Source organism: Pecten maximus, chromosome 13, assembly GCF_902652985.1.
Source record: "Pecten maximus chromosome 13, xPecMax1.1, whole genome shotgun sequence".
NCBI classification, from domain to species: Eukaryota; Metazoa; Mollusca; class Bivalvia; order Pectinida; family Pectinidae; genus Pecten; species Pecten maximus.
The window spans coordinates 8,886,768-8,903,555 of record NC_047027.1 but is presented as its reverse complement, the minus strand read 5'-3'; the positions used below and the strand labels follow the sequence as shown (position 1 = coordinate 8,903,555).

Genomic DNA, 16,788 nt, shown 5'->3' with positions numbered 1-16,788 from the left:
ACATTTAAAGTCATTTTCAAAACACTATCGCATCAATTCACAAGGAAAATTTATGTACCTGATATATTGCGCTAAATTTGATGTATACATATAACAAACGTTTGAGTATGTCCATTGTATTATTATTGTTTGTTGTTTATAGTCTAAGTAATTTGTACTGTGATGTCAACAAAAATGAAAACCCTAGGAAAATAAAGCCCGGTCAAAAGTTAGTCTCAGGTTAAAGAATTTACTGATGCTATTTTTTTTAAGTTAAGTATAGGGCGTGTACACTGATGGAAAGTACTTTTTATTTTGTTGTGTTTGAGGTATATTGACTAATTTTTTTCGATGAGAGCCTGACATGCGACGATTAACAAGAAGACACTGAAGACATGTAACGTTAACAGATATGGTGATTATCAAGAAAACATCGATCTATTGTCAACCATGAATAATTCGAAGTCCCGCTGTTTCGAAGTTTTTCTGTTAGTCCCTTGAACTTCGAAACATTGAATGTTGACTGTATATCTGTAGCTTAATTATTCCGATTATTATATCTGTATCCCAACATTCAGATTGTTATATCTGTATCCCAACATTCAGATTATTATATATGTATCCCAACATTCAGATTGTTATATTTGTACCTCAACATTCAGATTGTTATATCTGTACCTCAACATTCAGATTGTTATATCTGTATCCCAACATTCAGATTGTTATATCTGTACGTCAACATTCAGATTGTTATATCTGTACCTTAACATTCAGATTGTTATATCTGTACCTCAACATTCAGATTGTTATATGTGTATCCCAACATTCAGATTGTTATTTTTTATCAATATTGATTGGGTTTATTTGACCCAACTTTAAATTGGTTTTTTTGTACCTAACTTTAATTTTTTTTGGAGAAAAATTTAATTGATTTTTTGATCTTTAATTCAAAATTCTTTTATATTTTGGGCAGATTTTTTTTCACGATTATGACTGTTAATTTTAAAAAAACAAAAAAATTACAGTTTTTTGAAGCAAAATTACCCGGTTGTATTTAAAAAATTATGGACATTCGGCATAAAATATTTTTTACATCCCAAATTTTAATCTTTTTATATTAAATAGGGAAAAAAAATGAATTTCCTTTTTTTTTTGCGAATTGTTATTTTTTGATTTAACAAACAAAATTTAACAAATTTGTTTGAATTTGGGTTTTAAAACCAAACGAGAAAGCCCAGTGTTAAAGCTTTTTTGTTTCTTACTATATTTCGATGAAAACAACTGCTAAAAAATGAAAATTTTATCATTTTGAATATAAAATTTAATTTTTGGGCTTTTTACAAAAAAATTTAAAAAAACAACCCGGATACCAAATGAAAGGGAAAAAATTTCTCAAAAATCAAACATTAAAAGGGACAAAAAACCCAAAAAATTTATTTAGAGGAATTAGAAAAAAAAAACGAGAAATAAAATCTCCAAAAAAAGAGGTTTTGTTTCATCTGGACAGTTAAATTTAAGTTTTAAAAAGGGATGAAACCCAAAAAAATTCAAACCCAAAATAAAAGAATGAGTATTTAATAAAAGAAATTGAATTTCCAAAAAAAGATATTATTTCAAAAAAATCAAAAAATATCTTTTTACCTACTTTGGCAGAACCCCTTTGATTTTGTTGGTGGCCTTCTGAAAATTCTCCATTACCCAAATTTTTAACAAAATGGTGATTATTTAATGTTTTTACAAAATTTTTAGAAAATTGAAAAAAGAAAAATGGGCTTTTCATAATAAAAAAAAATTTCATTAACGCCAATTAGGTTTTTTTCCAAAGGACGGGAAAAAATAATTTGCATTTACTTCCTCAGGTAGATTAATCAAAACTAAAACCCAATTTACTTAAAGAATCGGGAAAGAAATACCGCTACTTTTTATTAATGTAATACAATTGAATATTATGCAGAATCCAATATCACAAAAGGGTACATTTTTTATAACTATGTTTTAGTTAAAAATAGTATTGGGGATTTCTTTGGATTGTAAAAGGGAAATCCCCTTTTAAATAAATTCAATCACAAGTTTTTAATTTTTAAAATTATAATATGTGGTGTTATTTCTTTTTTTTAAATTTTAAGTGTACGAAAAAATTTTTTCCCTGTATATTTCTAGTAAAAAATAACTTTTTTTATTCACCATTGAACCTATTCCGCCTTTGGGGAAAATAAATTTGCGTCCTCCGTAGTTTTTATAGGCGTTTTAATTAAGGAAATTTTGTTCATTTGGAGCACTGCTAAGGTCAAAGGGGTGCACCAAATGGGACGACAAACCCAGAGTGGGGTAGTGTAAAGTGTCGGAAAAAAAATTTTAAGGGGGGGAAAAAAATTTCCGTAGCTCAATAGTTAATACAAAAAAGGAATTATAATTTTGCAAAAATTTATATGAACGACTGATTTTTTCTTCATTAAATTTTTTTTTTTTTTATGATCTAAAAAAACGTGTAAGGTTTGGATAAAACTACCAAAAATGTTTAAACCCTAGACGAAAAATAATGTTTAACCCAAAAATTTTATTTTTTTTTATAATGGTTCTTTTATTTTAAGAGAATGTTTTTTAAAATAATTTTTTTAGATTTGTAATTTATTTTTGAATATTGTTTTATTTCGTGATTTATTGGGTAAGCGGGTCAATGTTTTTTATTTGTGTCCGGGGCTAATTTGTTGTGTTATTTTTTTTCCGGGTTATTCCCTTTTTGGTTTCTTCGTAAGACGGGGCCCCGCCCGTGTTTATTGTTTTTCTGCTTATATTTCAGGGGGGTTTTTACTATTCTAATGGTCATTGTTTTTTGGTGTTTTTGGGCATTGGGGGGGATTGTCTGGGGCTGGGTGGTTTCATTTATTGGTTTACATAAACAACGTTTGATGTAAGTTGTTTTGTTAAAGGGTTTTTTAAGCTTTTAAAAATTTATATGTTTATACCAAAAATTAAGGACCCCCCAAACGTTTTAAACTTTTATTTAAATTTTTTGAAAAAATTTTATTTAAGGGACGTAAATTAATTTTATTCTTGTTTCCCGTTCTTAAAAAAAACTTATTTTTAATAAGAATTATTTTTTATTTATTTCTTTTTTTAGTTTTTTAATTTTTAGTATTGGGGGCTGCATTATGTTACTTGATCCGGGTTGGGCCCAACAATAGTGGGTTTTTTTTAATAGAAAACGAGGGGAATTACCTGTAGTAATTTAAAAAGGGGAATGGTAAGATTTAAGAAATTACATTGGAAAAATTGGGTTTTTGGGTGCGAATTAAAAATTTTGGAAAAGGGTTGGGCTCTTGATTTTAACGTAGAAGGGGATGTATGTTTTTTAGTTTTTTGTTCGGTTTAATTTTCCGGTACATTTTTTAAAAAAGAAGAGACCTCGCCAGAGTGTTATTTTATCAAAATGGATTCTCATAAAATTAAAGAAGGTCAATCGATAAAAGTTTTGACCTTTCCATCGGAACGTTTTTTTGTTTGTTTTTTACTTTTCCAATATAGGATGGGTGTCGTTCCCTTTTTAAACATTTAAATTATTAATTACAAAAAATAAAACCTGATTGTTTACAGTAAAAGAATTCGAAAAAACCCAAAAAACCAAATCAAAATGAGCCGTTTCATGAATATATATAAAAAAAACAAAAGGGCTGAAAAGGGAAAAATTTTTTTTGGGTTCTTTCTGGGTTTTTTTAATAATTTGTATTAAAACCAAATTAAATCGTTACACGTATTAAAGGGACTTGGGGGGGCATTTTAATAAAAAACTACACAATTTTTAAAAAGAAATTAAATCTTTTTGAAAAAAATTAAAAAAAACAGTTAAATATATGATATACGGGCATTTATTCCATGTTTACATAAACACATTTTAAAATATGGGGTTTTTAATTTGGGCATTTAAAACACAGATTTAAAGCATGGGAGCTAAAACACCCACTAAGATTTCAGTGGGAAAACCCCCAAACTTTTAAAAACGACCTGAAAAAGAGAGGGGTAAAAAGTTGAACAAATTTATTTTTTTTTATCATTAGGTTATAAACGGGATCTTTTTTTTTACTTTAAAAATGCCCCAAAAAAAATGTAAACTTGGCCCCAAAAATTTTAAGGAATTTGGTAATTAGCAGTAAATCCCCTTTGAAAAGGGGGGAAAGAAATGGAAAATAGGGGGGGGGGGGGGGGGGGGGGGGGGGGGTTGGGGGGGGTTTTTAAAATCATGCTGTGGAAAAAAGCCAGATCAAATGGGTTTTCCACCTAAATTTGGGGCCTGAAAAAAACCAGAAAAAAAACGGTTAGGGGGTTTTTAATATGCATTTAATTTTTTCCCCGGAATTTTAAAATTTTAGGATTCACCAATGGGTGTGTGTTAAAAAGTTGTTTGATCGTTTCCCACATTTTTTTTAAATTCACGACCCAAAAAAAAAACCTTGGCCGGGGTTGCTTTACAATTTGCCCAACAAAAATTTCTTATTGGAAAAAATTTTAAAGTGTTCGTACCCTGTTCAACCCCCAAAAAAAAACTTTTTAAAATTCCATTTCCAATTTGAAAAAAAAACCAGCCCCAACCACTTCATTGAAAAATAAAAGGCAAAAATGGGGTTTTTGATTAAAAAAAAAAAAAAAAAAAAAAAAAAAAAAAACAAAAAAAAAAAAGTGGGTTTTTAAAACTCCAATTTGGATCAACCCAAAAAAAAAAATCCAAGGTTTTTTGTTTTTCACAACGCCCTGGAGAAAAAAATTTTGGGGAAAAACCCCTTTTTAAAAAATAAAAAAAGTAAAATTTTTAAAATAGCAGTTCACCCGGGTCCCAAAAAGGGTTTTAAAAAAAAAGGGGGTTTAAAAAAGAAAAAAAAAATTTAAATTTTTTTCCTTTTAACCCTTCCCAAAAAAAAAATTTTTAAAAATTCCCAATTTTGTATTAAAAAATAAAAAACATTTAACCTTTACGGGTAAATTGGAATTTGACCCCCGGGGAATTAAAAATTAAAAGTAATTGGGGGGGGGGTTAAAAAACTGTGTGGTTTTGATGGGTTGTAAAAGGGGGTTTTAAAAATAAAAAAAAAAAAAACTTTTTTAAAAAATTTTTTAAAACCTTTGCCGGGGCAAAAACTGAAATGGAATTTCCCTTTAAGTTAATTTTTCAGCTGAAAATAAACAAGGAATTTTTTTTAAACATTTTATGTAGTCAGGGCTCTGTTTTTTGCAAAAATCGATAATGCTTTCGAGTTTTTGACCCTTACGAGTTTTGAAAACAAAACTTTATCCGTTAATTGTAAAGGTTTTTTAAAATTTTGTTGAGAAAATTGTTAACGGTTGGTCCCTAAAGGAATTTTTTTTAAAAAACAGTGAAAACCAAAAAAAAAACTCAAAATTAAAATGAATGAAAAACCATTCCCCCCCAAAGAGTTTAGTTTTATTAATTTAAATACGAAAAATGTTAAAACGGGGCTAAAGGGAAGAAGTTCAGCCAAAAACTTCCAATTTTTTTTTTTTAAAACTTTATATCGTTATTCAAGCCTGCTAAACCACATTAATTTTTCGGGTTCAGCGTTCTTTTGGACCTGGAAAGTCCCACCCTTTACCCATTGGTTTTAAGAGGAACCCCCTTTTCCCCTTTTCTCCATCTCATAGGGAATACTCCCATATCTCCCGGTTTTGGAAACCGGGGATCAATTGGCAACCCGTACCCCCCCAACAACACGGGGACCCAATGTTACAATTTCCAAAGTGTACAGTCGGTCCAAACTTTGAAGGCCATGGTAATTCATCTTGGGGAAAGCCTGAAAACCCGTTCATTTGAAATTGGGACCCAAAAAAATTAAAAACCTGTTTGTTACCCTTTTGATTTCGGTTTTTTATTTTCTTTTTTGAACCCAAAAAAAAGCGGTTTGCTTTTTTTTTTTATTTTGTAGGAATTTTGGGTGATGGACCAAAAGTTTCGTATTCTTTCACAAAGCCCAGGGGCCCCAGTTTGTGATTTTTGGAAGTTTAATTTGGAAAAGGTATTTTCTTAATGGATTACCCCACAAACTTCCGTTTTTTCCCCAAAAATTCCCTACACTTAAATCCCTTTTTTTTCAGAATCTTTAGGCTGGGTAAAAACCCAAAGGTCCCCAAAAATGTTTCAAAAAAAGGAACCAAAGAAGTAAAAATGGGGCCAAGCGGTTTAAATTAAAGGCGGAAATTTTTCACTCAAATTTTTTTTTTTTTTTTTTTTTTTTTTTTTTTTTTTAAAAAAAAAAAAAAAAAAAAAAAAAAAAAAAAAAAAAACAAAAAAATGGCAAAAAAATTTTGAAACGGAAACTTCTTTCACCCCCTTTTTTTTTTTTAACTTTTTTTTTTCCCCCCTTTTTAATTTTGGGTTTCCCCTTTTTTGCCAAAAAGCCGGGGGGGGTTTGTCTTTTTTTTTTTAAAAAAATTTAAAAAGGGTGGGGGTTTTTTTCCTTTTTTTTGGGTCGGGAAAGTTGCAATGGTACAGCTCCTGACCTTTATGATTGCGATGTCGTTATCATTTAGATCGTAGCTTTCTGTGCAGGCACCAAAATCTACCAAGCTGTTGTCTTTTTTTATCTGTAGTATATCTCCTGTTGATGAGCAATGTCCTGCGGTGATGGCTACCAATGTATCGTCATTCTTTCTACCGTAACAGCCCAGGGTTCCCCAGTTTTGTGATCTCCTGTTGGTAAGTCTATCACCATTTACGGCTAAGTGTGATGTCTTAATGGATTCGACCCACACTACTTCCGCTTTTTCTTCCCCCAAACACTCTCCAATACGACTGGTAATATCTGTCCTGTCAGTACATTCTTCAGGCTGGACTACAAACACCAGGATCCCATCAACTGTGTTGCAAAATCCCCGGACACCACAACCCTGCAGACTAAACAAATGACCAGACTTGTTGAACAATCCTATATAGGTGTAAACGAGTTACAAGTTTATAGTACAATCAATAGTGATTAAGTAAATAGGTATTACTGTAGCATACTATATTTGATTATATTTTTGCCTGGATAAAGCCTCTGGGTTCATTTGATATTACTACAATAATCAAAGATCCTGGATTTGTTAAATATTACTCTTTGATAAGATATCCGGTTTTATTCTCATTCATTTGTATTAAAACAAATGAATGGCAGTGTTGTGCGTTTATTTATGTTGATATGAATGGAATGATGTAACGATAAAGGTGTCAGTTATTCTCCCATAGACTACACATCTGCCAGTTAGCTTACGAGGGCCGATTGATAGTTGTGAGCCTCATATTGAAGGATTTGAATTTTGGAGGACGTATTCTATTAATTTTTCAACATCATCCCCTTCAGTATCTATACACTTTTGCCAGCGGTGTTTAAGGGCCTCAATGCTACTTTTATAGAACTCCTTTTCTTGACTTTTCAGAAAGTCCTTCACTGCATGCTAGGGTAAGGGTTAGCGTTAGTGTGGCTGAGATACTTGTTTTCAGTTTTGGAAACAGAAGGAAGTCTGATGGAGCAAGGTCAGGTGAATAAGGCGGATATTCAATCAATTTAAAGCACTGGCAATGACGGACTCTTTCACCCTAACTGATTTTGTCCATCTTGCAAAAGCCGCTTGTCTTGTTTACTTTAGAGTGCTACCTTGTCGATATAAACTGAGACCAGCCCTTTTGGTTCACGGCCCTATATTATCAGAAAATAGTAGGACTTAACAAGAACATCCATGAGTACCTCCTTCAATACGAGGCTCGCAACATATCAATCAACCCACGTATATTGTGTCTTTGTCATCAAAATCTAAACATTATTCAATAAATCATACATCTACCTTTTATTGTCTAGCTTCTCTTTAATATTCCGAGTAGAATGAAACAGAAACCTGTTCCTGTCAATTCTGAAATAAAATGTTAGCAATATTTTAATCGAGAATTTTCTTTAAGGATAAATTAAATATAGAGAGGATATCGAAAGATTTCTAGTTGAATATGATATATATTTCACGGGTATGACAGAATATCGAATTATTCTGCCATACGAGTCAGGAACATAATTCCTGACGTCGTCTCGTTATGTCACGTTACTCCACGATACTTTACGTCGCCACTTGGAAAGGAACGATCAATGCAAGTTAAGCGTTTTCGACTGTTATCGGAGAATATGTGCATGAAAAGCTAACGTTAAGTGAGTATTTTGTCAAAAACTAGTCTGAATATTTCAGAAATTTGGCAAAATTACCAAATTGTCTATGGTTGCTTTGATTGGAAAAATGAGGTGAATACAAAGGTTTGCTGTGATTGGTCAAAAACAAAAACTTGTTTAAAAAAAATAATGTCATTGGAAAACTTGTATCTTCTCTGCAAAATCTTTTTGATAAAGTTTGATAAATTTATATATTTCACGAGCAAAAATGCAATAAATATATATATACTGATCGTCGGGTGTACAGAAAGCAGATGTATCGTGTTCCGGTAGCTTTCGCACAAGAAGAGAACGTATCTCTAGGTTGACCATCTCCAACTTGTCTTGTTCTTCCGTTTTCTCTACCAGGCGGGATCTGACATATTTGAAGGCTTGTTCAGCGTAAGCAAATATTTCATTTTCGAAGGAAAATGTCAGGAATCGTTTAACATGAGAATCCTTCTTCAAGTTTTCAACTTCTGTCTCTGCAAGATAAAAGACTTCGTCTTTCTTTGGAATCTGTAGATAAAAAAGAAAGTTTTATAATAGATTTTATTTTATATCTTTATGATAAACAACGGACGTTTGCAATCATTTTAGTCAGCGTGTAGTGATTTTTTTTTTAATTTATGAAGGTTCCAGCTAACCGACAATAAGGATCCTCAATCATGCAGGCAAAACTAACAACCGTATAGAAGATAACAGTATATGTAATACAGATTTACCTTGATAGGTGCGACATCTGTCAGACATAGGCTAATCCATCTGTTCATTTCCTTCTTCTCTACTGGCGGCTTTGTCATGCTATCTACATATATTAATGAATAGAATGAAATCAATCATTTGTGAAGAAACGATTTTTCTTTTCTAAATATCTGACCTGGTTCACAGCTGGTAATTCATAATTGACAGATGCTTCACTTTCTGAACATTAGACGCCCAGTATTCTGCAAACATTCATTGAAAATACCTTTTCAGTAGTTTTTTTTTCATCCTTTTGATATATATTATATGATGGTACATTTGTAGAATGCATAGGCATCAATTTTATAGCAACATATGATAATGTTCATTATAAAATACAAAACAGTATCAAATCATGCAGTATAGCTGTATTCCAAGCAGTGGTGGATTGTAAGTTAAAACATATACAGTACTGATTGTTTATTATATAGCAGACAATGGTTGGTACTGACGATACTGTATGAGTACATTACAGAATTATTTCTTTTCAATTCAATATAAATAATGAATAAACAAACAAAAGAAAAATCAACAATACACTTTCAAGGATAATTTTTAAAGAAGATTAAACGTACTCTTGGCCTTGCATTGTTTCAATTCCTATCAACACCTAAGGTCACCATGGACGACCTTTCTGTGTACGAGATGCATGCAGGTATTAGAAGGGTGGTTTAGGGGGTTGTTTGTCTCCTTGTGTTTACATAAAGACAGACGTAAGTTGTGAGCAGCATGTCACTACACGTACTGTGTTGTAACCAAACTCATTCAAAACGTTGTAAACCTAACGATAAGGAGCGGTTTGCTATGTCTTGTGTAACCAGTTACTTGTATCCACCTTAATTTTGCCATAGTGGTGTCCAAAAATTCTATATATTTTATCATGATTGTGCACAGTGTATCAGGGAAATATGACAAAGATGAACACTTACCTTCCGTGATATCTATTATCTGCTCATCATCGTTGAGTTGATCAGAAGCTCTGGTTGTTGGCACTATTGCCATAAATGACACGTGGTCATATATGATGATGTCGGGCACTTGTAGATCCGTATTGTCCAGGTATTTGTGTATCCTTTGTGCAATCCTCGCGTTGTAGTCCAACCGTCCGTAGTCTTTCCTTGCCACATCATACTTCAGAACTCTGTACTCTTTTAATATACAAAATATCCAATGGCCTTATCGCTTGTTTAGTTATTTCAGTAGTAACCAAACATTTTATCGTTACATTCCAAATGTATATGAAAATTGGAAAACTCAAGATAAAAGTGTATAATAAAGTCTTTGTATATGTAATATTATTTACCTGACAGGCCTCTCAACCCTACCAAGTCCCTTATACCCCGATCTACCCCCATAGTAAAACTCCTTGTGGTCTTTTATCCGGACCACGCATCAAGAAGTGATTAATATAAGTTGATATAAGTTGGTTCGCAATTATTGAAAAGAAATAATGTTTGCAGTTGACAATGAATGTTAACAATATATTTCGAACTTGAAATCAGCGAAAATCTGAGAAAAAAATGATCGGACCATACGGCACTGTTCATTATATTCCAAGCTCGTTTTTAATACGGCCATACTGGAACTCATGTCGGATTTAAATTGTAACTTTTCAGATCTACTGTCGACATAGTTTGTACTTACCTGATCGAGACTGTTTGCTTGATTCAGGATATTCGCTGATGGCTCGTTCATGGGACCGTTTTCTTGTGGACTAGGTTGTCAAATTAAAGAGTTTTATTGATGTCATACAGAGTTAACTAGTATTTTCTCTCTCAATTTACACCCTCGTAACTGTTATAGAATTTTAAAAACGTTTGTTGTCATCCACCACATCCCTTCTATTACACACAACCTCGTCACCCGATTATAAAAGTTAACTGCCTTAATTTATCACCGTGAGAAAGGACTGTATTACATTTCATTATTAATAAAACGTTCAATACTAAAGAGGAAATTGAACTGATAGTTGAATACTAGTAGGACATTAGTTAAGAAAATAGAAAAGTATTGCGTAAATTTCCATACGTGAGAAGCTTGTTTCTCTGCAACTGTTTCTGTAAAACAGAGAAAATATATTCGCATATTAATCATGAATCGATTGACATATCTCTTAAAACATCTGTAAGACGACATCTTTGAAAGATTATTCTGTAATATGATTAAACCTGTCTGGCGCCAATTCATCAATACGCTAATTTGTTTAAAGTTTAAATAGGTTAAAATGTTAGTGCGCCTATAGTGTGTATATATCAAGTTAACGTAATAAGACACATACCCCACCGAGTCGCTGAACCGGAACATTGAACATCTGTTTTGTGTTCATCGTCATAGTATGTTTGAGTTAGGGGTAGTAGGTCCATTACTTTAAAACAATGAGTGAAAATGTTAACATTTTTATAGATTATATCGATAAATATTAACATCTTTATATATTATATTGATATATATTAACATCTTTATAGATTATATCGATAAATATTAACATCTTTATATTTCATATTGATAAATATTAATATTTCTATATTTTGTATTGATAAATATTTTTTCTTCGTTTGTATTCCCCAAACATTTCAAGTCATTTTCAAAACACTATTGCATCAATAAATAAGAAAAGTTAATGTACCTGATACATATGTTGTGTGTTGATATATACAGATAAAAAACTTTTCCCCCCCAGTTTAAATACACTTAGTTATGCGTGTATCCTGATATGTTGTGCTATATTTAATGTATACAACGATAATGATAACAAACCTTTGAGTTTTGACAGTGTAATTATTGATTGTTTGTTGTTTATAGCCTAAATAATGCATGCTGTGATGTCAACGAAATGATTTTTAAAACCTGGTCATAAATAGAGCACAGCATACATTTTTCAAGTTATGTAGAGGGCGTGCACAAATATTTTCTTTTTATTTGTTTCTGTTTTGGATTGCAATACAGAAACTCCAGCTTGTATGTTTGAGGTTTATATATAACGTTTGGGTTATATACACTGTCGGCGTTATACACATACACTGGGGTTTTATACCATGTTTGAAGGTTATATACAATGTGTGAGGGATATATACCACGTTTGAGGGCTATATACAATGTATGAGGTTTATAAGCAATGTGTTAAGGTTATATACAATGTTTGAGGGTAATATACAATGCGTTCGGGTTATATACAATGTTTGAGGGTTATATACGATGCGTGAGGGTTATTTACAATGTTGGAGCGTTATATACAATATGTGAGGGTTATATACAATGTCTGAGGGTGATATACAATGTGTTCGGGGTATATACAATGTTTGAGGGTTATTTGCAATGTTCGAGGGTTATATACAATGTGAGGGTTATATACAATGATTGAGGGCTATATACAATATGTGAGGGTTATATACAATGTTTGAGGGTTATATACAATGTGTGAGGGTTATATACAATGATTGAGGGTTATATACAATATGTGAGGGTTATATACAATGTTTGAGGGTTATATACAATGTGTGAGGGTTATATACAATGTTTGAGGGTTATATACGATGTGTGAGGGTTATATACAATGTGTGAGGGGTTATATACAATGTTTGAGTGTTATATACAATGTGTGAGGGTTATATACAATGTGTGAGAAATATATACAATGTGTGAGGGTTATAAACAATGTTTGAGTGTTATATACAATGTGTGAGGGTTATATACAATGTGTGAGAGATATATACAATGTGTGACGGTTATATACAATTTATGAGGGTTATATATAAAGTGTGAGGGTTTTATACCATCAATTTATGAGGGTTATATACAATGTTTGAGGGTTTTATACACTGATAGCGTTATATAGGATATACAAACTGTTTGAGGGTTAAATAGACTTATGAGGGTTATATAGACTGTGCGGGGGTTATATAGACTGTATGGGGTTATATAGACTGTTTGAGGGTTATATAAACTTTTTGAGGATTATGTAGACTGTATGAGGGTTATATCGACTTTTTTTTAGAATTATATAGATGTATGAGGGTTATATAGACTGTATAGGGGTTATATATACTGTATGAGGGTTATAAAGACTGTATATGGGTTATATAGACTGTATGAGGGTTATATAGACTGTATGAGGGTTATATAGACTGTATGAGGGTTACCTGGACTGTATGTGTATAGGATATATAAACTGTTTGAGGGTTATATAGACTGTGTGGGGGTTATATAGACTGTATGGGGGTTATATAGACTGTTTGAGGGTTATATAAACTGTGTGGGGGTTATATATAATGTATGAGGGTTATAAAGACTGTATATGGGTTATATAGACTGTATGAGGGTTATATCGACTTTTTTAGAATTATATAGATGTATGAGGGTTATATAGACTGTATAGGGGTTATATATAATGTATGAGGGTTATAAAGACTGTATATGGGTGATATAGACTGTATGAGGGTCATATAGTCTTATGAGGGTCATATAGACTGTATGAGGGTTATATAGACTGTATGAGGGTAACCTGGACTGTATGTGGGTTTCATGGACTGTATGAGGGTTATATATACTGTATGAGTGTTATATAGACTGTATGTGGGTTACCTGGACTGTATGTGGGTTTCATGGACTGTATGAGGGTTACAGACTGTATGAGGGTTATATAGACTGTATGAGGGTTATATCTACTAATGAGGGTTATATAGACTGTATGAGGGTTATACGGACTATATTAGGGTTATAAAGACTGTGAAATCTATAATATTGCATTCATTTTGTCAAAGATTAAAAATATATTTCAATAAATTAAATATATTGACTATACGAATTTTCTTACGAAGATCAAAGAGATGAGGTTCATCACGTTCTACACATTTAACATATTAGTCCCCGTGACATTGAAATTAAATAAATATGATTCATTTGAGAACACTTGGTAGCCTTTTATCCAAGCCTTCCACGGGCCAAATACTATGTCCCTACAAGTCTTAGTTATTAAGAAGAAATCGAAACTTGTTTACGAACGGACGATACACACTGACGGGAAAAGGCGAAAGCGATATCAATAGTCCATTGTTCATCTTAGAATCGTATATTTATTGTCCAATGCTTTTGTCCTCTTACAAATAGTGTACAATGGTAGCACACTACAGAAGGACAGCCTGGCCAGGGGAGATTTCTTGGTTAATCGAATAACTCTTGCATTATGATATGCATAAACAAGAGGCCCATGGGGCCTGTATCGCTCACCTGGTTGGATTTGACCAAATGTCAAAATAGTGTTCTTGTTAAATTCGTTTTATTTGTCAACCTCAAACAATGCTTTTTATGCTTAAAGTATGGGGATCTCAACTGCTTTAAAGAAATAAAGAAGTCCACACACTCTAAGTTGACAACATGCATTCATAACTATATGACTAGTAGCGATTTAAAGGAATTACCTTTATTTCCCCTATTGGGCCCCATCCATTTGGCCCCTTGAGGGCCAGAGTCACCATTTATGCAAAATCTGTTCCCCTTCCCGTAAGGATGTTTGTGACCGAATCCGTTCATAGCGATTTAAAGGAATGACCTCAGTTTGTCCTATTGGGCCCCGCCTCTCCGGCCCCTTGCAAAAATCTATTCCTCTTCCCCAAAGATGTTTCCGACTAAATTGGGTTTAAATCCATTCATAACTTTATGACAAGTAGCGATTTAAAGGAATCACATCTATTTCCCCTATTTGACCTATCCATTGGCCTCTCGGGGGTCAGAGTGAGCATTACTGAAAAACATGTTCCCCTTCCCACAAGAATGTTTCCGACCAAATCCATTCATAACTTTATGTCGAGTAGCAGTCTAAAGGAATTACCTCAATTTCTCCTATTGAGTCCCGCCTCTCCGGCCCCTTAGGGGTCAGAGTCACCATTTATGCAAGATCTGTTCCTCTTCCCCCAAGGACGATTCCGACTAAATTGGATGTAAATCCATTCATAACTTTATGACAAGTAGCGATTTAAAGGAATCACATCTATTTCCCCTATTTGGCCCCGCCCCCTTGGCCCCTCGGAGGTCAGAGTGAGCATTTCTGCAAGATATGTTTCCCTTCCCCCAAGGATCTGTCTGACCAAATTGGGTTGAAATCCATCCATAACTTCATGACTAATAGCGATTTAAACGAATAACCTTTATTTCCTCTATTTGGCCCCGCCCCTTTGGCCCCTCCTGGGTCAGAGTCACCATTTATGCAAAATCTGATCCCCAGCAACCAAGGAAGTTTCTGACCAAATTAAGCTCAAATCCATTCATTACTTTATGAGTAGGAGCGTTTTAAACGAATAACCTATATTTCCTCTATTTGGCCCCGCCCCTTTTAGTCACCATTTATGCAAAACCTGTTTCCCTTACCCCAAGGATGTTCTTGACTAAAGTGGGTTCAAATAAATTCACAACTTTATGACAAGTAGCGAATTGAAAGGAATTACTTCTTTTTCCCCTATTGGGCCCCGCCCCTTAAACCCCTTGGGGGTCAGAGTCACTATTTATGCAAAATTTGTTCCCCATCCCCAAGGATGTTCCTGACTAAATTGGGTTCAAATCCATTAATAAATTAATGACTAGTAGCGATTTAAAGGTATTACCTCAATTTCCTCTATTGGGCGACGCCCCTCCGGCCCCTTAGGGGTCAGTCACCATTTATGCAAAATCTTATTCCCTTCTGCCAAGGATGTTTCTGGCCAAATTTGGTCAAAATCCAATAAGAACTTTTTGACAAGTATCGATTTGAAGCAAATGTTGACGGACGACGGACGGACGACGGACACTGCGCATGACATAAGCTCACCGGACCTTCGGTCCAGGTGAGCTAAAAAGAAACAATACATGTATGCCAAAATTGGTATAATCATTACGAGTAAGTGTATAGGGACCACAGAACCAAATCAAAAATAGAATGTGGGTTTTCCCCGTTTGGGCAGAAGATTTAATAGGAAGGTGAATACATCGGGGCCTACTGATTGGATATTAAGGTGAGAGAAGTTTCCAAAGTTTTAATATGTGGGTCGGGCAATACATATAGATGTAAAATATATAGAAAAACAGTTATTTTTTTGCTAGCCTGTTTTTGTCAGGGGGAGGTAAGTAAGTGTGTATTTTGTTGTTAATTTAGATGGATTTTTGGTGCAGGTTTCAACACAAGATGGCGGCCCCCATATAAAAAAAGTTCAAATTGGTAGAATTTTTTATAATTCCATTTAGAGGTTTCCGAGATGACATACTTCAAAATTATTGCTACTGGACCAGTGTTGAAAACTCCATTTAAGCAGTACAGTGATAAACGTTAACATTACCGTCTATGGGAAATCATTTGGTTCCGTGGTCCCTATACAGGCTTCACATTTTATGAAATCTTCGATGTCGTGTCATTATCTATCAGTTAGATTAGTGTGTGTGTTGCTACGCTGAGGTTTCACTATTTTCTGTTTATATATATGTATTCTCGCGTTGTTCAACTGAGGTCCGACAAGTTGACGGAGGTAATGGCGGACAATCGAGCTCGCGTTCTGATTGGCCAGATTTTTATAGCAACCGCGTTGCTAGGAACGACGTGGAAGGGTGAATTTGGGTTAATTATTATGATACCATTGAGTATTTATGACGTCATAGATACCAACTAATGACGTCATAGTTACGGATGACGCCAGAGATAAGAAGGCAAAATTTGGTATTGGTATAGCATATTTAGCTTGATCATCAATCTAATTAAAATTAAACTTGTAATTTCCGCTTCTCTACGATACACTACAATATAAGATCTAACGACACCCCGTAGGAGGTCATTTCAGCATGACCTTTGAGTTTTCAATATAAGCCAATGATAACTGTTTAATGACGTCATCAATCAACCAATGACAAACAGCCTTATTCCAGCCTT

General features: G+C 33.4%; 1 protein-coding gene across 1 annotated transcript; it reads right to left on the bottom strand.

The window, feature by feature from the left end:
- Positions 1-4,237: 4,237 nt before the first annotated feature.
- Positions 4,238-10,577, bottom strand: LOC117340407. Its single transcript, XM_033902169.1, has 7 exons — positions 10,545-10,577; positions 9,830-10,048; positions 8,882-8,964; positions 8,407-8,675; positions 7,807-7,872; positions 6,487-6,880; positions 4,238-4,267 (listed from the first exon to the last, which is right to left on the bottom strand). The coding sequence occupies exons 2-7, from the start codon at positions 9,900-9,902 to the stop codon at positions 4,238-4,240; spliced, it is 915 nt and encodes a 304-aa protein (XP_033758060.1). The 5' UTR covers positions 9,903-10,048; positions 10,545-10,577.
- Positions 10,578-16,788: the final 6,211 nt, after the last annotated feature.